The sequence below is a fragment of the Pelophylax lessonae genome, assembly GCF_965119305.1.
Source record: "Pelophylax lessonae genome assembly, chromosome: 7".
Taxonomy (NCBI): Eukaryota; Metazoa; Chordata; class Amphibia; order Anura; family Ranidae; genus Pelophylax; species Pelophylax lessonae.
This window is the reverse complement of record NC_138774.1, coordinates 283,220,190-283,244,941: the sequence shown is the minus strand read 5'-3', so window position 1 is coordinate 283,244,941 and position 24,752 is coordinate 283,220,190. Positions and strand designations below refer to the sequence as shown.

The following is a 24,752-nucleotide window of genomic DNA, read 5'->3' as shown; positions in this document are numbered from 1 at the left end:
TCAAGTCGTTTGATCACTTTATACAGGGCGCGGAAAAAGGCCCCCCTCCCTACCGGGCTCTCCCTAAGGATCAGGGATCCCGAAATCGCCGCTTCTCGGTGTGCTGAGGGGAGGAAAGTACATCCGTACTGGTCTCCCCTCTGTGATATAAGAAATAGGCAGCGACTAGGATTTCATCACTTCTGGTTTCGGTATGATGCTTGTACAACACCCGATCAAACCGATCTGATGCTCTTGAGGCCAGGGGAGAGATCTGGGGTCTTATAGAATTACAGAAAATATGAAAACACAAGTCAGTTCTGTTATGGTTACCTTCTCTTCCATGGAGAGCCCCGGGTCACCGCAATTTAGTGCACTCTCCACCCTGGTGAGACGTCCAGAGAGGGACAGCAGCAAGTTGACCACCTTGTCCAGGTCTCCAATAAATGAGCGGAACTTGTCATACTCGTTGGGTTTACAAAGACTCTTGAGCAGGCTCTCCAACTCGCAGCCCAGGGTCACGTTGGCGGCGATGTCCTCCTGAAGGCCTTGTTGAGCTTCATGTAATACCGAGAGCTTTCTGCTGATGCTTTCGATGAGTTGCATCTGGTAAGAGAACCCAAACCAAGGTTAAAACTCAATTGATTAAATGGAAAAAGTCAACTACGAACAGTCAACCAATGGTTTTTAGTACTCCTCTGTTAGGACAAGAGGTGTGTGGATAGATCTGCAAGGATTGTGGTCTGACCCAGATCAGATCAATTCTCGGAACACACAAGAGATCTGGAAAGTTTTCAAATGTATTGTATCTCAAGAGTACATCAAGCCTAAAGTTCTTAAGTTTTGGATAAGGTGAGAAAGATTTAGAGGTCGTGTAGGGTTTTACAGGTTTTCAAGGCTTCGTTAGCCAAGTTCCTCCACCCCAAACTCGCTCATCCATGTCTTTATGGACCTTGCTCAGTGCACTGGTCCAAATAATTTGGTGGAGGGGGGGGGGGGATTATGGTGTGGGGATGTTTTTCAGGGGTTGGGCTTGGCCCCTTAGTTCCAGTGAAGGGAACTATTAAGGTGTCAGCATACCAAGACATTTTGGACAATTTCATGCTCCCAACTTTGTGGGAACAGTTTGGGGATGGCTCCTTCCTGTTCAAACATGACTGCGCACCAGTGCACAAAGCAAGGTCCATAAAGACATGGATGAGCTTGATTGGCCTTATAGAGACCCCAGATCTCTCCATAAGGAGAACCTGTCATGGCCCGTGCTATCAATTAACCGCTTGCCGACCGCCGCATGACTATTTACTGCGGCTGTCAGCCCCTCACAGGCAGAGCGACGTAGTACTACGTCGCTAGCCTGTGAGGGTCTAGGGAGCGAGCGCGCGGTCACGGACCCCCCCCCCCCGCGCGTGTGACCGGCGGACCCGATGTCTCCGCCGGTCACTCGGCGATCGTCGGTGCAGAGGGAGAAAGGCAGGTGGCTGATGTAAACAAGCCGCCTGTCATTCTCCCCTGTGTAAGAACAGTGATCATACGGTTCTGCTATGTAGGACCGTTGATCACCGTTTCTACACCTCAAGCCACAGCCAATCACAGTTAGAAGCACGCCCCTAGGGACACACATAACCCCTCCCTCTCAAAAAAAGTTAACCCCTTCACTGCCAGTGTAGTTTTACAGTAACAGTGCATATGTATAGCACCGATTACTGTAGAAATGTCACTGGTAACCCCAAAAGTGTCAAAAATGTCAGTCAAGGGTCCGATCTGTCCGCCACAATGTCGCAGTACCGCAAAAAAAAAAATCGCAGATCGCCGCCATTACGCGTTAAAAAAAAAACAACAAAAATGACAAAAATCTTTCCCTTTGTTAGTAAACGCGATAACTTTTGCGCAAACAAATCAAAATACGCTTTTTGCAATTTTTTTTTACCAAACATAGGTAGCATAAAACAAATTGGCCGAAAATGTTAAAAAATGTAATTTTTACATTTTTTTGGGAGGGGGGAATTTCATATAAAAAAATGTGAAAAATATTGTGTATTTTTGCAAAATTTACGCTCTTTTTTTGTTTATAGCGCATGATCAAAAAAAAAAAAAATCACACAGGTGATCAAATACCACCAAAAGAAAGCTCTGTTTGTGGGAAAAAAAGGACGTCAATTTCATTTAGGTACAGCGTCGCACGACCGCGCAATTGTCCGTTAAAGTCACGCAGTGCCGAATCGCAAAATACCCCCTGGTCAGGAAGGGGGTAAAATCTTCAGGGGCTTAAGTTGATAAAATCTGTTTTTTTTTTTTTTTTGCTAGAAAATTACTTGGAACCATTAAATATTGTATATAATTTTTTAAGCAAAAAAACCTCTGCAAATATGCGACAAAAAAATTGCAACCACCATTTTATGATATACAATATTTGATGGGTCCAAGTAATTTTCTAGCAAAAAAAAAAAAATCTGATTTTACATGTAGGAGAGGAATGTCAGACTAGCAGCGGTTTAAGACTTTTTAAAGTGTCCCTTATGGTGATTTTTAGGTACCGTAGTTTGGCGCTAGCAGTGGTTTAGGAGTTCCAGTCTGTAAAAAAAAAAAAAAGTCAGCAGCTACAAATACTACTAGCTACATCTCGGCACCCTGAGCCAATCCGTCAATCGGCTTCAGGTGCAGGCGCTGGCATTGTAAGTAAGGGAAACCATCAGTGAGTGAAGCCTTCCGGCCTCACTAGTTTCCTACTGCGCATGCGCGCGTCATGCTGCGCTCTCTGAATGGTCCTGCCCTCTTTTGGGACCTGTGTGTGTCCCAGAAGGTAGCGAGGGCCGGAAAGGTCGTAGATCACCAATCTTACCCAAAAGAGGGGAGTGGGTAGCTGTCAAAACCAGGTACCCACTCCCCCCCCCCCAAAAAAAAAGTGCCAAATGTGGCAGTAGGGGGGGGGGAGGGTAAGAACAAGTGGAGCTTCCCCTTTTGGGTGGAGCTCCGCTTTAACGTGTATTTTTTTTTGTGCGATATATAAAAAATTGCAACAACCACCATTTTATTCTCCAGGGCCACTGCTTGCAGAAAATGTTTTTGGGGGTTCTACATAATTATTTAGTGAAAGGAAATGCAGATTTTTGCATGTACTGTATGGGAGAAGTGTCAGAATTGGCTTGGGCAGCAAGAGGTTAAAGCAAATGTCCATGGTCCTGAATGTCCATGGTCTTGAAAGACTCACTTTTTTGAAGGTCAGTGCATCGTCTTCCTCTTCCCCGGCTACGCTCCCGCTTTTCTCCTGGACTTCAGGCATTTCCTTCATCTTGTTGAGGAGCTCGGCTTTAGCAGCAGAGGTGTTGTAGTAGGAGGTGCTAGAGGTGGGACTGGTAGCACCATAAAGAGGTGGTGGGGAGATGGGCTGAAATTCATACCTGTCAACAAACGGCAGTTCAGGTTAATAGGATTTTGGCTCAAATAAAACAGAATAGCATTAATAAATGTAATAATGTCACAATAATTATAATAATAATTTATTATAAAAAAAAACAGTATAGCATTAATAAATGTAATAACGTCACAATAATAATTATAATAATAATTTATTATTATTACATTTATTAATGCTATACTGTTTTTTTTATAATAATAAATTATTATTATTATTATTATTGTGACGTTATTACATTAATGCTATAAGGTTTTATTTTATTTTTTTATATAATAATAATTATTATAATTATTATTGTGACGACGTTACATTTATTAATGCTATACTGTTTTATTTTATTTTTTTATATAATAATAAATTATTATTATTGTGACGTTATTACATTTATTAATGCTATACTGTTTTTTTTATAACGTCACAATAATAATAATAATAATTTATTATTATTAAAAAAATAAATAAAAAACAGTATAGCATTAAGGTAATAACGTCACAATAATAATAATAATTTATTATAAAAAAAAAAACAGTATAGCATTAATAAATTTAATAACGTCATAATAATTATAATTTATTAATGCTATACTGTTTTTTTTTATAATAAATTATTATTATAACGTTATTACATTAATGCTATACTGTTTTATTTTATTTTTTATATAATAAATTATTATAATTATTATTGTGACATTATATTTATTAATGCTATTCTGTTTTATTTTATTTTTTTTATATAATAATTATTATTATTGTGACGTTATTACATTTATTAATGCTATACTGTTTTTTTTTTATAACGTCACAATTATAATAATTTATTATTATTATTATTAAAAAAAAATAAAAACAGTATAGCATTAATAAATGTAATAACGTCACATTAATAATTATAATTTATTATATAAAAAAATAAATAAAACAGTATAGCATTAATAAATGTAATAACGTCACAATAATTATAATTTATTATTATATAAAAAAATAAAAAATAAAACGGTATAGCATTAATAAATGTAATAACGTCACAATAATAATTATAATTTAAAAAACAAAAAAAAAAAAACAGTATAGCATTAATAAATGTAATAAAGTCACAATAATAATTTATTATAAAAAAATAAATAAAACAGTATAGCATTAATAAATGTAATAGTGTCATAATAATAATTATTATTAAAAAAAAAAAAAAAAAAAAAAAGAGACGAGTAGCAACTCATCCAGGCTTTGAAAAAAAAAAAAAAAAAGGAGTGGGGAGGGAAGTACTGTGATCCCTGATGGAGGAAATAAATACCTGAAAGTGTTACACTGACTTTTCATGCATGCAAAAATATATCGGTTGCTAGAGCTGCACGATTTTGGATAAAAAGAGAATCACAATTTTTTTGCTTAGAACACCGTTCACCTAATTTGGATGTAAATACCCTCAAATTAAAGCTGAAAGTCTGCAGTTAAAGCACATCTTGTTTGTTTCATTTCAAATCCATTGTGGTGGTGTATAGAGCCAAAAAGATTAGAATTGTGCCGATGTCCCAATATTTATGGATCTGACTGTTTGCTTGAATTTGTTTGCAACTTTTGACACTTGTTGTTAAAATCAGTGTTTTTTTTGCTAGAAAATTACTTAAAAGCCCAAAATATTATATCTCTATCTCTATCTCTATCTCTATCTCTATCTCTATCTATCTATCTATCTATCTATCTATCTATCTATCTATCTATCTATCTATCTATCTATCTATCTATCTATCTATCTATCTTATTTTTTTTAAGCAAAGACTCTGGAGAATAAAATGGCGGTCGTTGCAATATTTGTCGTCACACGGTATTTGCCCATCGATCTTTAAAAGCAATTTTTTGGAAAAAAAATAAATTTCACTGAATTTAAAAAAACTAAACAATAAACATTTTTTGTGTATTGTGAAATATGTTGCATCGAGTAAATGGATACCTAGCATGTTATTGTTTAAAATTGCGCACACTAGTGGAATAGCGACAAACTACGGTACATTAAAATCTCCATAGGCGACGCTTTAAACATTTTTAACGGTTACCAGTTTAGCGTAACAGAGGGGACCTAGCGCTAGAAATCTTGCTCTTGCGATCACGGCGATACCTCACATGTGTGATTTGAACACTGTTTACATTTGCAGGCGCGACTTATGTATGCGTTTTCTTTGACGCGCGAACTCCTGGCGACGGGGGCGCTTTTAAAAAAAAAAATTTAAATTTGAAAATTTTTTTTTTGTTTTTTTTAGACGCGGTCTAAAAAAGCGGTCTAAAAAGAAAACAATCTGATCACTTTTATTGCTGTCACAAAGAATGTAAACATCCCTTGTGACAGTAATAGGCAGTGACAGGTACTCTTTATGGAGGGATCGGGGGGTCTAAAAGACCCCAAACCGCTCCTCTGCACTTCAAAGTATTAAAAATGCATTTTTGAATACTGACACTTTTTTTTTTTTTTTTTTTTAATCGGCGCCATTGGCAGCCGAGTAAACTGGAAGTGACATTGTGACGTCGCTTCCGGATTACATGATCGGAGACCTGATGGAAGCCGAATCTGGCTTTGTTCGGGACTTTAATCAGCCGACGGACGTGCCGGCTGGTTGCTCGGGTCTCCCGGTGGGACAGGAGACGCGGGCAGAGCCGCAGAAGGTGGCGTGGGGGGGTGGGGGGGGGGGGAAGGGGAGGACACACACATCCCCTCCCGCTATATACTGCCATAACCCCGTTATTTAACGTCAAGGTAGCGACATAAAACTGCGTCAGGCAGTCCCGAAGTGGTTAAAGTGTATTTTTCCCCCCAAAAATTGCGTTTGAAAGACCACTGCGCAGCAAGTACTGTGTGACATAAATATTGCATTGACCGCCATTTTATTCTCTAGGGTCTCTGCTAAAAAAAAAAAAAAAAATTATATATATATATATATATATATATATGACATTTGTGGCTTACAAGTTAAAAAATCTGCATTTTTTGCTAGAAAATAAATTTATTTATATATATATATATATAATTTATTTTCTAGCAAAAAATACTGATTTTTAACTTGTAAGCCACAAATGTCAGAAGAGGGGCTGGTCTTAAAGTAGTTAAACTTCCATCTGGAAATAAGGAAGTTCTTACCTTTGCTCAGTGCTGAGAGATAAAGAAGAAACATTGTATCATTTTGTTCATTTAGATCAATGTTGATAAACATTTGCCAGCTGCTATTTTTTAATTTTTTTTTCGACAGATCTGAGCAGACAATGGCTCTGCACTGAATCATGGAAATGCTGGATTAGGATCGGGAGGGGGCGTTGTATCAAGATCACGATTTTTTTTTTTAACGATTAATCGTGCAACTCTTTCTGATAGGTCCAATATAAGTCACAATATTGCAGCCTCTGTTCATTAGAAACTGAAGAGAACAAAGATGGAGCTCATGGTCTAAATACAATGAACGAATAATCTACTAAAATGCAGCCCTTGAAGTGCACAGCCAACACCACTAGCAACCAATTTTTTATTTTTTTTTAGGACAGGACAAGTGTTGCCATACATAATTAGTCCACTAAAGGGCGCCATCACACTGTGCAACTCAATAACCAAACATTCCTTGACGTGGAAAAAGGCCCACTAAATTCTTTTGAAGCCCATTAGCCTTTTTTTCCTTTTTTTTTTTATTTTAAATTAGACTATTAGAACTGTTAAAACCCCATTTATGTTACCATACTGAAATTAAAAAAAAAAAAAGAAATAAAAAAATTATATATATTTTTTTTCAGTATAGTAACAATAACGTGGTTTTAAAGGTTCTATTAATAAAATATCAATATATATTTATCAATACAACTGTAAAATTTTAGTATATTAACAAGAAAAATATAAAATCACACACATATATATATATATACACACACACACACACACACACACACACACATATATATATATATAAAACAGAACTGATAAAACTACATTATTGATATACTAAAATAAAAAAAAATAATTTAATTTCAGTATAGTAAAATCACATTATTTTTGACAGTTCTATATAAAAAAAAAAAAAGTGATAGTATTGGGAAGCCCGCCTTTCTTTACACAAGGTCCATAAAGACATGGATAAGCGAGTTTGGGGAGGAGGAACTTGACTGGCTTGCACAGAGTCCTGACCTCAACCTGATAGAACACCTTTGGGATGAATTAAAGTGCAGACTGCGAGCCAGGCCTTCTCGTCCATATCAGTGCCTGACCTCCCAAATGCTCTTCTGGAAGAATGGTCAAACATTCCCATAGACACACTCCTAAACCTTGTGGACGGCCTTCCCAGAAGAGTTGAAGCTGTTATAGCTGCAAAGGGTGGGCCAACCCAATATTGAACCCTACGGACTAAGACTGGGATCCATGTAAGGCATGTGTCCCAATACTTTTGGAAATATAGTCCTGAGGGGGGAGACTGTGAGCCAGGCCTTCTCATCCAACATCAGTGCCTGACCTCACAAATGCGCTCCTGGAAGAATGGTCAAACATTCCCATAGACACACTCCTAAACCTTGTGGACAGCCTTCCCAGAAGAGTTGAAGCTGTTATAGCTGCAAAGGGTGGGCCAACTCAATATTGAACCCTATGGACTAAGACTGGGATGCCATTAAAGTTCATGTGAAGGCAGGCGTCCCAATACTTTTGGGAATATAGTGTGTATATATATATATATATATATATATAAATAAATATATATATATATATATATATATATATATATATATATATATAAATATATATAAATATATATATATATAAATATATATATATATATATAAATATATATATATATATATAAATATATAAATATATATATATATATATATATATATATATATATATATATATATATATATATATATATATATATATATAAATATATATATAAATATATAAATATATATATATATAAATATATATATATATATATATATATAAATATATATATATATATAATAAATATATATATTATAATACATAAATAAATATATATATATTATAATACATAAATAAATATATATATATATATATATATATATATATATATATATATATATATATATATATATATATATATATATATATATATATATATATATATATATATATAAATATATATATAATATATCCATACACAGCCCTGATCAAAAAAGTTTACATACCCTGAAAAGTCCCAATCCGATAGGTGTTTAAAAAAGTGTTGAGCTCAGGGCTCTGTGAAGGCCACTCCAGTTCCTCCACACCAAACTGGTCAAACCATGTCTTTATGGAGCTGGCTTTATACACAGGGGCAGTCATGCTGGAACATAAAAGGACCTTCAGCAAACTTTTACTAGAAGGTTGGATGGTCACAACTGTCCTTCCATGGTGTAATATTAGCAAAACCCTTCACTGGGAACACCTGAACTCAATCATGTGACGAAGGGTCCATGTATTGGCCATGGGGTGGTAGGGGTGATGGTCTGGCCCTCACACACATTGGCCATATGGTGTAATAGAGAGGACATTATTGATACCCATACAAGACTAACCTTTCCGGGATGGAGATTTCAGACTCCCTGTCTGTGGACCAATCATCTTCAAAACGATGGAAATTCCCTTCAAAGATATCTACCAAGTTAGACGGTGGATCTTTATCAGGGTTATTGGTGGACATTTGGTCCATTGAAGAGGACTTGGAGCAGAACGGCTGATCTCCGAAGACGCTTTCATCTGCTGCCTCAGACTCCTCTGCACCCCCTGAGATGAAGTCAGAGGGGTGAGGAGAAGTAGTGGCAGACGTCTTCAAACAATCACTGCAAAAGAAACAAAGATGTGAAATTTAGAGTCAACTTTATGACTGGTTCACCTTAACACACGTCTACACAGAATAGGCAACTCCGGTTATATTGCCGAAACACATTTGGTGCAACAGTGGTCACCGAGACCGGAAGGGAGGATGAAAACTCCCCAAAACTGAACGTCTTTTTGAAAGCAGAGGACTTGTGGAATAAAAAGATGGTATTTTGCAATATTTGCACAAATGTCCATTGAACCACTTTAGCCCCGAGCCCATTTTTGATACATTTTGTTCACAAGTTAACCGCTTGCCGACCGCCGCACGACTATTTACGTCGGCAGTCAGCCCCTCACTGGCAAAGCGACATAGGGCTACGTCGCTAGCCTGTGAGGCTCTAGGGAGCGAGCGCGCCCCGTGGTCACGGACCCCCCCCCCCCCCGCGTGTGTCGCGGTGGACCCGATGTCCGCCAAGCACTCACGATCTTCCGTTACACCGGAAGAAAGGCAGGCGGCTAATGTAAACGCAGCCGCCTGTCATTCTCCCCTGTGTAAGAATGGAGATCACACGGTTCTACTATGTAGGACCGTTGATCTCTGTTCTTACACCTCAAGCCACAGCCAATCACAGTTAGAAACACGCCCCTAGGACACACTTAACCCCTCCCTCTCAAAAAAAGTTAACCCCTTCCCTGCCAGTGTCATCTTTACAGTAACAGTGTATATGTATAGCACTGATTACTGTAGTAATGTCACTGGTACCCCCAAAAGTGTCAAAAATGTCAGTCAAGGGTCTGATCTGTCCGCCGCAATGTCGCAGTCCCGCAAAAAAAAAAAAAAATCGCAGATCACCGCCATTACGCGTTAAAAAAACAAAAAAAAAGCAACAAAAATGACAAAAATCTTTCCCTTAGTAAACGCAATAACTTTTGCGCAAACCAATCAAAATACGCTTTTTGCGATTTTTTTTTTACCAAACATATGTAGAACAAATTGGCCGAAAATGTTAAAAAAATTTAGATTTTTACATTTTTTTGGGGAATTTCATATAAAAAAAATGTGAAAAATATTTGTTATTTTTGCAAAATTGTCGCTCTTTTTTTGTTTATAGCGCATGATCAAAAAAAATAAAAAATCGCATAGGTGATCAAATACCACCAAAAGAAAGCTCTGTTTGTGGGGAAAAAAGGACGTTAAATTCGTTTAGGTACAGCTTCGCACGACCGCGCAATTGTCCGTTAAAGTCACGCAGTGCGGAATCGCAAAATAGGCCCTGGTCAGGAAGGGGGCTTAAGTGGTTAAAATCAGTATTTTTTGCTAGAAAACTACTTAGAACCCCCAAACACACACACATATATATATATTTTTTTAGCAAAGACTCTGGAGAATAAAATGGCGGCCATAGCAATATTTTTTGTCACGCGGTATTTGGCAGCGGTCTTTCAAACAACATTTTTTTGGAAAAATCACATTTCACTGCATTTAAAAAAAAAACTAAAACAGTAAAGTTAGCCCATTTATTTTCAATATTGTGAAAGATGATGTCACGCCGAGTAAATAGATACCCAACATGTTACGGTTTAAAATTGCGCACACCCGCGGAATGGCGACAAATTACGGTCAATAAAAATCTCCATAAGCAACGCTTTAAAAATGTTTAACGGTCAACAGTTTAGAGTTAAGAGTGTAGCTCTTTTTTTTTTTACTTATTGCTCTCGCTCTGGCGATTGCGGCGATACCTCACATGTGTGGTTTGAACAGCGATTTAATTTGCAGCGCGACTTCCGTATACTTTTTTCTTTCGTGGGCGAGCTCACGTCGACGGGAGCAGCTAAAAATTTGTATTTTTTTTTTTTTCCTATTGATTTTATTTTTTTTAAATTTTAGCACAGGTTTTATCTGATCACTTTTATTGCTGTCACAAGCAATGTAAACATCCCTTGTGACACCAATATGTAGTGACAGGTACTCTTTATGGAGGGATCGGAGGTCTAAAAGACCCCAAACCCCTCCACTGCACTTCCTTGTATGCAAAACGCCAAAAACGGCATTTTTTAATACATTCACTTTCTAAATCCAGCGCCTTTAGCAGCAGAGTAACCCGGAAGTGACGTCATGGACGCCGCCTCCGGGTTACGTCATCGGAGACCCGATCGAAGCCGCATCCAGCTTTAATCGGGACTCCAACCAGCTGGCGGATGCGCCGGCTGGTTGCTCGGTTCTCCTGGTGGGACGGGAGACCCGGGCAGAGCCACGGAAGGTGGCGGGGGTCCCCTCCCGCTTGCTGGGGTAATGATTGAGGGGCTCCTTTATGGAGACATGGGGGGGGGGTCTATTACATTCAATATCTCCCCTGCACTGTGCCCAAACCAATCAGAGAGACATACAGCTGTCGCTGCAAACACACCGCCAGTCTGTGGACAAGGGAATTTAGGACTTTTGGGGGGGGGGGGGGGGGGGGACAAGGTCACTTTACAGGTAAGGAAACTTGGAATGCTACACATTTCCATAAAAACTTAAAGTACACAGGGCATATATTGCTGTATGCACAGTCCTGCTCTGCTGGCGCGCCTCCATCACACGTGCCTGTGATTCCCAGCTGTCTAAACCACAACCAAGAGTTATTGTGTAAATATGGCCGCCGTAAAAGCTGCTGCAGTCAAAAATGGGCTTGCAGTGTTTATAAACATTGTTCGGAGGAGATGGAGAGATACACAGTAACATTGTTTATAAACATTGTTCAGATGGGTGATCGAGATACAAAGTAACATTGTTTATAACCTTTGATCAGATGAGATACAAAGTACCATTGTTTGCAACCTTTGATCAGATGAGATATAAAGTAACATTGTTTATAACCTTTGATCAGATGAGATACAAAGTAACGTTGTTTGCAACCTTTGATCAGATGAGATATAAAGTAACATTGTTTGCAACCTTTGATCAGATGAGATACAAAGTAACGTTGTTTGCAACCTTTGATCAGATGAGATACAAAGTAACATTGTTTGCAACCTTTGATCAGATGAGATACAAAGTAACATTGTTTGCAATCTTTGATCAGATGAGATACAAAGTAACATTGTTTGCAACCTTTGATCAGATGAGATACAAAGTAACATTGTTTATAATCTTTGATCAGATGAGATACAAAGTAACATTGTTTGCAACCTTTGATCAGATGAGATACAAAGTAACATTGTTTGCAACCTTTGATCAGATGAGATATAAAGTAACATTGTTTATAACCTTTGATCAGATGAGATACAAAGTAACATTGTTTGCAACCTTTGATCAGATGAGATACAAAGTAACATTGTTTGCAACCTTTGATCAGATGAGATACAAAGTAACATTGTTTATAATCTTTGATCAGATGAGATACAAAGTAACATTGTTTGCAACCTTTGATCAGATGAGATACAAAGTAACATTGTTTGCAACCTTTGATCAGATGAGATATAAAGTAACTGTTTATAACCTTTGATCAGATGAGATATAAAGTAACATTGTTTATAACCTTTGATCAGATGAGATACAAAGTAACATTGTTTGCAACCTTTGATCAGATGAGATACAAAGTAACATTGTTTATAACCTTTGATCAGATGAGATACAAAGTAACATTGTTTGCAACCTTTGATCAGATGAGATACAAAGTAACATTGTTTGCAACCTTTGATCAGATGAGATACAAAGTAACATTGTTTATAACCTTTGATCAGATGAGATACAAAGTAACATTGTTTGCAACCTTTGATCAGATGAGATACAAAGTAACATTGTTTATAATCTTTGATCAGATGAGATACAAAGTAACATTGTTTGCAACCTTTGATCAGATGAGATACAAAGTAACATTGTTTGCAACCTTTGATCAGATGAGATATAAAGTAACTGTTTATAACCTTTGATCAGATGAGATATAAAGTAACATTGTTTATAACCTTTGATCAGATGAGATACAAAGTAACATTGTTTGCAACCTTTGATCAGATGAGATACAAAGTAACATTGTTTATAACCTTTGATCAGATGAGATACAAAGTAACATTGTTTGCAACCTTTGATCAGATGAGATACAAAGTAACATTGTTTGCAACCTTTGATCAGATGAGATATAAAGTAACATCATTTATAACCTTTGATCAGATGAGATACAAAGTAACATTGTGTATAAACATTGTTCAGATGGATGATGGGGAGATACTATGTATCTTTCTCCTCTGAACAATGTTACTTTGTAACATCGTTTATAAACATTGATCAGGGGGGGATGGAAAAATACAAATTAACATGGTCTATAAACATTGATCAGATGGATGATAGAGAAGTAACATTGTATCTCTCCATCTCCTCTGAACAATGTTTATAAACAATGTTACTTTGTACCTTGCTATCATCTATCTGATCAATGTTTATAGACAATGTTAATTTGTTTATAAACATTTATCAGAGATGGAGAAATACAATGTTACTATGTATCTTTCTACTCTGAACAATGTTACTTTGTATCTCCCCATCATCCATCTGAACAATGTTTATAAACAATTTTACTTTGATCAGATGGGTGAGAGATACAAAGTAACATTGTTTATAAACATTGTTAAGATGGATGATGGAGAGCTACAAAGTAGCATTGTTTATAAACATTGTTCAGAGGAGATGGAGAGATACAAAGTAACATTGATCAGATGGATGATGGAAAAATACAAAGTATCCTTGTTTATTAAAAAAAATATATACATTTTTTATAAACATTGTTCAGAGGAGATAGAGAAATACAAAGTAACGTTGTTTATATCTCTTTATCACCCATCTGATGTTTATAAACAATGTTAATTTGAACCTCCCCATCTCTTCTGAACAATGTTTATTAAATAGGTTACTTTGTATCACCCATCTGATTAATGTTACTTTGTATCACCCATCTGATTAATGTTTATAAAGAAACATTGTTTAGAAACATTGATCACGGGAGATGGGGAGATCCAAAGAAACATTGTTTATATACATTGATCAGAGGAGATGGGGAGATCCAAAGTATCATTGTTTATAAACATCAGATGGGTGATAGATACAAAAGTAACATTGTTTATTTTGTGTTGCATTCATCTGCAGATGAAAAGGAGGAACTTCCAACTGCATGTGATGTCACTTCAAGCAACCTGAAAAGTAAAAAAAATCCTTGTCCCTTTTTAAGCCTTTATTAATCCTTTGCCCCCCCCCCCCCCCAATGTACCCCAATTTCCTCCTTCCTCTTCTACCCGCAACTATTATTTTTACCTATTAAACTTTTTTTATTTTTTTTTTCTACTTTTTTTTTTTTTTCCCGTTTGTCTAAATATTATTGAAACGTTTCCTGTGTTTAATAAACTGGGTAATTTTTTGGCGTCACATTAAATAAAATGCAAAATTTAAAAAAAAAAAAAAAAAATCTGTTTCATTTGTAAATTATTTTGCAACCGAATCAAAATTTCAAAGTCAATTTAAACAGAACAAATTGTAGAGCAAAAATTGGATTTTTGTATTTACTGTAAAATCCATTTCTCTGTTCGACAGACACAGCGCTCCACAGATCATCACTATTGGGTTATATTGCCTCCTCCAAGAGTAGACTAGGCAGAAAAAAAAAACTGGCTACGCCCATGGGCCGTCCTTGGCTTGGTATATAACCCCCCTCTCTGCTCTAGGTAATCAGTTTGGTAGCAAGTATTAGAAGTATCAGAAATCTAAAGAGGGGTGGGTGCTGTGTCCGTCGAACATTTTCTCTTTTTGGTTCATCGATGGACATAGATCAGGCGTGTCCAAACTACGGCCCTCCAGGTGTTGCGGAACTACACATCCCATGAGGCATTGTAAATCTTCGACATTCACAGACATAACTAGCCATGATGGGAATTGTAGTTCCTGAACAGCTGGAGGGCCATAGTTTGGACACCCCTGACATAGATCATCCCTACTGAGACGTCCAAAACCAGTGCCAAAAGGAAAATGAGGGGTGGGGAAAAAAATCCCAAGACTAAACACAAGAGCCCTTAACCAGGAGCCTTAACCGGGTCACAGGAGCTCATCTGAAAAATAAAACTTTAAAGAAAAACCGCCTCAAGGAGGGAAAAGCTCCTCTTAAACAGAAGCCTTCAAATCTTTGAGGGCAAAAGAAGCATCTTCAGATGCCAAAGTATCTACTTTGTAGAATTTTGTGAAGGTATGCACCGATGACCAAGTGGTCGCCTTGCAAACTTGAGAAACTGAGGCTTGATGACGGAAGGCCCAAGAAGTACTCGGCGCCCAAGTAGAATGCGCCGGGACAGGTGACCTTTAATAGAGTAGGCCTGAGTTACCTTCTGTCTGATCCATCTGGAGATGGTAGCCGAAGAAGCGGTCAGCCCTTTCCTTGGTCCGGTATGCCCCGATGACCAAGTGGTTGCCTTGCAAACTTGAGAAACTGAGGCTTGATGATGGAAGGCCCAAGAAGTACTCAGCGCCCAAGTAGAATGCGCCGGGACAGGTGACCTTTAATAGAGTAGGCCTGAGTTACCTTCTGACTGATCCATCTGGAGATGGTAGCCGAAGAAGCGATCAGCCCTTTCCTTGGTCCGGTATGCACCGATGACAAAGTGGTCGCCTTGCAAACTTGAGAAACTGAGGCTTGATGACGGAAGGCCCAAGAAGTACTCAGCGCCCAAGTAGAATGCGCCGGGACAGGTGACCTTTAATAGAGTAGGCCTGAGTTACCTTCTGACTGATCCATCTGGAGATGGTAGCCGAAGAAGCAGTCAGCCCTTTCCTTGGTCCATCCGTAACCACAAATAGCGAGTCTGACCTCTGAAAGGACTCCGTAGCTGCCAGATGCACCCCGAATCACACGAACCGTATCCAAAAGGTATGCAAAGTAAATTCTTTGGGATGAGCCGGCGTGGGGTATAAATAAGGCAACACAATGTCCTCATTCAAATGGAAGTCAGAGACAACTTTGGGCAGGAATGATGGACAGGGACGAAGAACCACTTTATCTCTATGGACAACCAAACAGGTGCTACAACAGGATAATGCCGCCAACCAAGAATGCCACCTTCTGGGATAATGTAGGCAAGGGAATCTCCCAAATAATCTCAAATGGAGGTTTCTGGAGAACCGAAAGCACTAAATTTAAATCCCATGGCGGCAAATATAGGTGGAGCCACATGTTGAACCCCCTGAATGAAGGTACGAATTAAAGAGTTCGCGGCTAGGGGTCACTGACAGAAGATTGCCAAGGCAGACACCTGGCCCTTGATGGAACTCAAGGCCAACTTCTGCTCAACGCCCCGTTGGAGAAAGGCTAAAATCCAAGCCACAGAAAAGGTTTGAGGATGAGCGCCAATTGACTCACACCAAGAAATGTACGCTTTCCAAGTACAATGGCATATCTTACTGGAAGAGGACTTCCTCTCCTTTACCATAGTATGGATCACTGATCCAGACAAACCTCTATCCCTCAATAGCTGGCTTTCAATAGCTAAGCCATTAAAACCAGCAAATGTAAAACCGGATGGTAGATCAGCCCTTGGGACAACCAGTAGTCTTCTCTGAATGGAAGCCCCCAAGGGGCGTTTACGGCCACCAGAATGATTGGAAGATTTGCATCCTTGATTCCTTTCAGGAACGGCAGAAGGAACCTGAGCTGAGGATGATACTAGCCTTACCGTGGCCCTTGGACGCCTACGGCGTCTGCCAGAGGAACCTGTGTCCTCGCTACAAACTTCGGTTTCCTCATGTGGAGCCAAACCTGCTAAAAAAGTGGTGTACAGGCCTGTGCAAACAGAACTGTCTTGAAGGTGGACACCACCAGACCCAGAACCTGTATGCAAATTGGAAGAGAGAACTGTCTGTGTGACAGCAGCCGGTGAATCACAGCCTGTGGTTCCAGAATATTGTCCAGAGAAAAAACCATCCTGGTCAGAATTAAAATCAGGCCTAGGTACTACCTGGATAGGGATAGGGGGGGACCTTAGGTATTTCGGACTTCACTCGAACCTTTACAGGATTTATTTCCACACATAGGTACTTGGGGCCTAAAAACCCTCAAATGGACAAACTGTACCCCCAAAAGAATAATTTCGTTGATCCCCTTGAAGCTCACGAAGGAGGTCCACAAGGCCGGAAACCAGGGAAGATGTCTTCCTACCCCAGTTACGGGTGAGGGCAGACCTTCACACTGAAGGGGTCTTGCCTGCAGGTCCGGAGAAGCTAACTGTAGTCTTACCAGACCAAGGTTGCTTGGAACCTCCGGGAAAGATTTGAAAGATCTATTTCTCTTATTCTCAGTCCCAGAAGCACGAAAAAATGCTCTATGGGCTGAGAAGTAGGGCCCCCGTCTGCTCCTTCCGTTTCCTTGACTGTGGCAGGAAGGTACTCTTCTCCCCCCACCCGTGATACCCTTCCTTAATGACGTCATCCAGGGTAGACCCAAACAAGCGATCACCTTGAAAGGGCAGATCAATGGGAGCTTTCTTAGAGGCTTGGTCTGCTGACCAATTCTTAAGCCACAGCACGCGCCTAATCACCACCGCTGAAAGAACGTTTGAACAGCATGGGCTCCATAAGGAAAGGAAGACCTTGCAGTACAAAATGATCTTTTGGCACCACTAAAGGATCCCCCCAAAGCTCAGGGTACCCATCAGCAGAGAGAGAGAGGTAACCGGGACCCCCAAGGACTCGCCCTACCAACTGGAGGAGCGCCGAGAATTCGGACCCAGCAACACCATGGACGCCATCCCTTTTCATATGTCCTGGGCAGAGGAAGAGGAAACTGAGGAGGAAAAGGAAGGAGGCAGAGCTTTGGTCGTCCCCAGCGTCTCCTGGACTAAAGGAAAATGGCCGTCGTAACATCGGGCTACACAAACATGGCCGCTGGCCGGAGACCAACCAAACCAAGGTAAAATGGCCGCCATGATGTCATCGGACTTCCCAAACATGCCTGCCACCTGCTGAGGATGCCGAAAGTATGCTGCCCAGGAACACTCTGTGACTTACAAACCGCTGCGCCCTCTGCAAGGGAACCCTCACCCCCCCCCCCCCACTAAAGGTACTGTACCCAAGGCAATGACAACATTTAGGGGAATTCTGCTGTGCGCTCTGCACTAGGGACCCCCCAAACTGCACCATACCCACACACAATAGGGCATGCACCTAGAGATCTTCGCTGTACCCTCTGTACAAGAACTACACCCCCCCACATACTGTCAAGGACACGGCAAATACCACCTTAACAAAAGAGAAATGGTGTGGGAGACCCCTGGCGGGTAGGGGGTAAGCCCAGTCAACCAAGGGACTTTAGGATGGGAGGAGGCCCGACCATCCCAGGAGGGTACCGCATCCACCCCAAAACCATTCAAAGGGGAGAGGGGGGACTGTACTTACCCTTCCATGGTGCGGGTGATGCTCCAGACAGAACTCCTCGCTACCAAAGTAGGGGAGCGGTCGGCCAAGGGACTGCTGTGACTGGGACCAGCACCCGGTCTTATGGGACCATGCAAGACGTTTAACTCGCGGGCCAGTCTCTGTCCGTAAAGCTATGTCGCGGCCGACCTAGTGCGTAGCTGCGGTCTGCACGCGCTCGCTGGCTGGGGGGACCACTGGATCTAGATTATCCAGCCCGTCGCCCGGCCCGGCAGTTGATTGCAGATCTCCCAAGAGAAAAGAGATGCAAGGAAGGAGAAAAAATTGCTAGAACCAAAGATCCCAGCAGGGAGCCTAGGTCCTTACTCCTGACTAGACTGATTTCCTAGAGCAGAGAGAGAGGTTATATACCAGCGGAGGACGACCCATGGGCGTATACAGGTGCTTTTTGTTCGGCCTAGTCCTACTCATGGAGGAAGCAATATAACCCAGTAGTGATGATCTATGGGGCGCGTTGTCCATTGATGAACGAAAGAAAAATATATACTTTTATGTACAGCAGAGGTTTTCAAACTACAGTCTGTGGGTCAAATTCAGCCCACTAGAAGATTTTATTTGGCCCCCGATGTCAGAAGGGGGGGGGGGTGGGGGTCTCTAAACCTAAAGCGGGGGCCCTGATGGGGGTCTCTTACCAAAGGGGGGGCACTGATGGGGGGTCTCTGATCAAGGGGGGGGCCCTGATGGGGGGGATCTCTGATCAAAGGGGGGACCCTGATGGGGGGATCTCTGATCAAAGGGGGGACCCTGATGGGGGGATCTCTGATCAAAGGGGGGACCCTGATGGGGGGATCTCTGATCAAAGGGGGGACCCTGATGGGGGGATCTCTGATCAAAGGGGGGACCCTGATGGGGGGGGGGGATCTCTGATCAAATGAGGGGGGCCCTGATGGGGGGGGATCTCTGATCAAATGAGGGGGGCCCTGATGGGGGGGGATCTCTGATCAAATGAGGGGGGCCCTGATGGGGGGGGGGATCTCTGATCAAATGAGGGGGGCCCTGATGGGGGGGGGATCTCTGATCAAATGAGGGGGGCCCTGATGGGGGGGGGGATCTCTGATCAAATGAGGGGGGCCCTGATGGGGGGGGGGATCTCTGATCAAATGAGGGGGGCCCTGATGGGGGGGGATCTCTGATCAAAGGGGAAGGGACCCTGATGGGGGGGATCTCTGATCAAAGGGGAAGGGACCCTGATGGGGGGAATCTTTGATCAAAGGGGAGGGGGCCCTGATGGGGGGAATCTTTGATCAAAGGGGAGGGGGCCCTGATGGGGGTCTATGACCAAAGGGGGGGCCTGACGGGGGTCTATGACCAAAGGGGGGGCCTGACGGGGGTCTATGACCAAAGGGGGGGCCTGACGGGGGTCTATGACCAAAGGGGGGGCCTGACGGGGGTCTATGACCAAAGGGGGGGCCTGACGGGGGTCTATGACCAAAGGGGGGGCCTGACGGGGGTCTATGACCAAAGGGGGGGCCTGACGGGGGTCTATGACCAAAGGGGGGGCCTGACGGGGGTCTATGACCAAAGGGGGGGCCTGACGGGGGTCTATGACCAAAGGGGGGGCCTGACGGGGGTCTATGACCAAAGGGGGGGCCTGACGGGGGTCTATGACCAAAGGGGGGGCCTGACGGGGGTCTATGACCAAAGGGGGGGCCTGACGGGGGTCTATGACCAAAGGGGGGGCCTGACGGGGGTCTATGACCAAAGGGGGGGCCTGACGGGGGTCTATGACCAAAGGGGGGGCCTGACGGGGGTCTATGACCAAAGGGGGGGCCTGACGGGGGTCTATGACCAAAGGGGGGGCCTGACGGGGGTCTATGACCAAAGGGGGGGCCTGACGGGGGTCTATGACCAAAGGGGGGGCCTGACGGGGGTCTATGACCAAAGGGGGGGCCTGACGGGGGTCTATGACCAAAGGGGGGGCCTGACGGGGGTCTATGACCAAAGGGGGGGCCTGACGGGGGTCTATGACCAAAGGGGGGGGCCTGACGGGGGTCTATGACCAAAGGGGGGGCCTGACGGGGGTCTATGACCAAAGGGGGGGCCTGACGGGGGTCTATGACCAAAGGGGGGGCCTGACGGGGGTCTATGACCAAAGGGGGGGCCTGACGGGGGTCTATGACCAAAGGGGGGGCCTGACGGGGGTCTATGACCAAAGGGGGGGCCTGACGGGGGTCTATGACCAAAGGGGGGGCCTGACGGGGGTCTATGACCAAAGGGGGGGCCTGACGGGGGTCTATGACCAAAGGGGGGGCCTGACGGGGGTCTATGACCAAAGGGGGGGCCTGACGGGGGTCTATGACCAAAGGGGGGGCCTGACGGGGGTCTATGACCAAAGGGGGGGCCTGACGGGGGTCTATGACCAAAGGGGGGGCCTGACGGGGGTCTATGACCAAAGGGGGGGCCTGACGGGGGTCTATGACCAAAGGGGGGGCCTGACGGGGGTCTATGACCAAAGGGGGGGCCTGACGGGGGTCTATGACCAAAGGGGGGGCCTGACGGGGGTCTATGACCAAAGGGGGGGCCTGACGGGGGTCTATGACCAAAGGGGGGGCCTGACGGGGGTCTATGACCAAAGGGGGGGCCTGACGGGGGTCTATGACCAAAGGGGGGGCCTGACGGGGGTCTATGACCAAAGGGGGGGCCTGACGGGGGTCTATGACCAAAGGGGGGGCCTGACGGGGGTCTATGACCAAAGGGGGGGCCTGACGGGGGTCTATGACCAAAGGGGGGGCCTGACGGGGGTCTATGACCAAAGGGGGGGCCTGACGGGGGTCTATGACCAAAGGGGGGGCCTGACGGGGGTCTATGACCAAAGGGGGGGCCTGACGGGGGTCTATGACCAAAGGGGGGGCCTGACGGGGGTCTATGACCAAAGGGGGGGCCTGACGGGGGTCTATGACCAAAGGGGGGGCCTGACGGGGGTCTATGACCAAAGGGGGGGCCTGACGGGGGTCTATGACCAAAGGGGGGGCCTGACGGGGGTCTATGACCAAAGGGGGGGCCTGACGGGGGTCTATGACCAAAGGAGGGGCCTGACGGGGGTCTATGACCAAAGGGGGGGCCTGACGGGGGTCTATGACCAAAGGGGGGGCCTGACGGGGGTCTATGACCAAAGGGGGGGCCTGACGGGGGTCTATGACCAAAGGGGGGGCCTGACGGGGGTCTATGACCAAAGGGGGGGCCTGACGGGGGTCTATGACCAAAGGGGGGGCCTGACGGGGGTCTATGACCAAAGGGGGGGCCTGACGGGGGTCTATGACCAAAGGGGGGGCCTGACGGGGGTCTATGACCAAAGGGGGGGCCTGACGGGGGTCTATGACCAAAGGGGGGGCCTGACGGGGGTCTATGACCAAAGGGGGGGCCTGACGGGGGTCTATGACCAAAGGAGGGGCCTGACGGGGGTCTATGACCAAAGGGGGGCCTGGTGGGGGTCTATGACCAAAGGGGGGCCTAATGGGGGTCTGTGACCAAAGAGGGGGGCCTAATGGGGGTCTATGACCAAAGAGGGGGGCCTAATGGGGGGTCTATGACCAAAGGGGGGCCTGATGGGAGGTCTATGACCAAAGGTGAACCCTGACAAACTTTTGTGCCTTTGACTGCTGTAGGTGACAACACACTTCCCTCCTATTCTATTGTGAACAAAAAGGGGAGATTTTCTGTAGACCATGTAAAAAAATTACAGTAAGCGAACATTGTCACCCTACACAGGAATTGTGTTACTGACTGGGTCAAAGTAAAGGGAAAAAACTATGAAAAAAAGAAAGTTAATGCAACCACCACATCCAAATACTGGTAAACCACAATATATACCATTTCTGTTCTTGGGTTTAGATACATGTTAATGAAAATAGGTAAAAGTAGTAAACTTACTTTGAAGTCTCTTGGCTTGGAGAAACAGTTAAAGTTCGATCCGGAGATCCATTTAAAGAGCTCCTCATCTCTGATGGTTCTGTGCTATAATCCGTTCCTTGCATTGGTGGAGGGGAAGGTGCTACCTGGGAAAATGTCTTTTCCATGGGCAGGCTTTGAGATCGCTGCCTCGCCTCATCCAGACTTTTACTATATCCAGGTACACTGGGAATATCTTGAGCACAGGCGAGTCCAGAAACAGACTTGGTTGACTCTTGGGATGACCTCCGCTCTTTGTACTTCTCCCAGTTAGGAGGTGGAGGACGAGGAGGGACTTGCTTCTTTGGTCTGGCTGATGGCTCAGTTTGTTCAAGCTTTACTACAGGTGGCTCTTGCCTGTCCCGTACTTTGAGATGTTCCAAGTTCAAGTGATTTACAGAGTAAGACCTATCTCTTGAAAGTCCCCATTGTGGTGGCCCATCCTGGGCTGATGGCAAATCCACAGGCCTAAAGGGATGTTCACAGGAGAGGTCATATGTAGATGCTGCCTTGTAGCACTGAGGCCGTTCCTGGTCACTGCTCTCGAAGCATGGCTTGTGTGGGCCCGGATAATGAAAGCCAGAATTAAACTGGCATAGTTCACTGCAAGACAAAATACAGTTAATATTTGTGTTTTTAGGTCTTGTAGACAAGGTCTACACTTTTTTTTATTATCACAATTAAAAGGTCAACTCCTGGCAAAGCATCCTCATACCCCACAGTATTGGTTCAAGATCTTTTTTAAATTTCCTGAGCAGCACACTTATGCGATTTGGAGTTATTACACCTTATGATGTCATAATGGGGTTCAATCATCCATCATTTCCGTTCAACTGTGGATAAGTTCACAAGATGTCCCAACATCAGCAGTGTTGCATTGGGGAAATATACCCATATGTCCACCATCATACCCACCATCATACCCACCAACACCATGTCTTGAAGAGTCCAAGAACACAAGGAATCTTGGGAGTTCTTCGATATGGTGTGGACAGGTCTGAAAGTGGGGAGGTCTGCCCACAAGTCCACCATCATCCCCACCAACTCCATGTCTTGAAGAGCCCAAGAACACAAGGAATCTTGGGAGTTCCTCGATATGGTGTGGACAGGTCTGAAAGTGGGGAGGTCTGCCCACAAGTCCACCACCATCCCCACCAACTCCATGTCTTGAAGAGCCCAAGAACACAAGGAATCTTGGGAGTTCCTCGATATGGTGTGGACAGGTCTGAAAGTGGGTAGGTCTGCCCACAAGTCCACCATCATCCCCACCAACACCATGTCTTGAAGAGCCCAAGAACACAAGGAATTTTGTGGACAGGTCTGAAAGTGGGGAGGTCTGCCCACAAGTCCACCATCATCCCCACCAACTCCATGTCTTGAAGAGCCCAAGAACACAAGGAATCTTGGGAGTTCTTCAATATGGTGTGGACAGGTCTGAAAGTGGGGAGGTCTGCCCACAAGTCCACCATCATCCCCACCAACTCCATGTCTTGAAGAGCCCAAGAACACAAGGAATCTTGGGAGTTCCTCGATATGGTGTGGACAGGTCTGAAAGTGGGGAGGTCTGCCCACAAGTCCACCATCATCCCCACCAACTCCATGTCTTGAAGAGCCCAAGAACACAAGGAATCTTGGGAGTTCTTCGATATGGTGTGGACAGGTCTGAAAGTGGGTAGGTCTGCCCACAAGTCCACCATCATCCCCACCAACTCAATGTCTTGAAGAGCCCAAGAACACAAGGAATCTTGGGAGTTCTTCGATATGGTGTGGACAGGTCTGAAAGAGGGGAGGTCTACCCACAAGTCCACCATCATCCCCACCAACTCCATGTCTTGAAGATCCCTAGAGCATGAGGACTCTAGGAAGTTTCTTGCTATATGTAGGCTTGTCTGAAAGTCCGGAGGTCTGACCATCAGCTCCACCAACATCATATTTTGAAGAGCCCTAGAGCATGAGGACTTTTGGAAATGTCTTGAAATATAGCAGGGAGGTTCATACATGTCCACCATCAGCCCTGCCAATGCTGTAGGGGGAATTGATCAAACATGGAGCAAACAGAATCTGGAGCAGCTGTGCGTGGCAGCCAATTAGCTTCTATCTTCAGTTTGTTCAGTTAAGCTTTTAAAATGAAAGCTAGATGCGGATTGGTTGCCATGTAGAGCTGCTCCAGATTCTGGCTGCCCTGCATTTTGATAATATCCCCCGTATGTCTAGAACAGGGGGCT

The 24,752-nt window shown here is 43.5% G+C and overlaps 1 protein-coding gene across 3 annotated transcripts in view; it reads right to left on the bottom strand.

The window, feature by feature from the left end:
* The window catches only part of SHROOM4 (shroom family member 4), a 63,304-nt gene that overhangs the window by 4,480 nt on the left and 34,072 nt on the right, over nt 1–24,752 (bottom strand). For all 3 annotated transcript variants that reach the window (XM_082263036.1, XM_082263038.1, XM_082263037.1), the window contains exons 5-8: nt 22,510–23,130; nt 8,951–9,214; nt 3,188–3,377; nt 313–585 (exon numbers count right to left, since the gene is read on the bottom strand). In XM_082263036.1, coding sequence (XP_082119162.1) covers nt 313–585; nt 3,188–3,377; nt 8,951–9,214; nt 22,510–23,130 — 1,348 coding nt within the window. The remainder of the gene's footprint in view (nt 1–312; nt 586–3,187; nt 3,378–8,950; nt 9,215–22,509; nt 23,131–24,752) is intronic.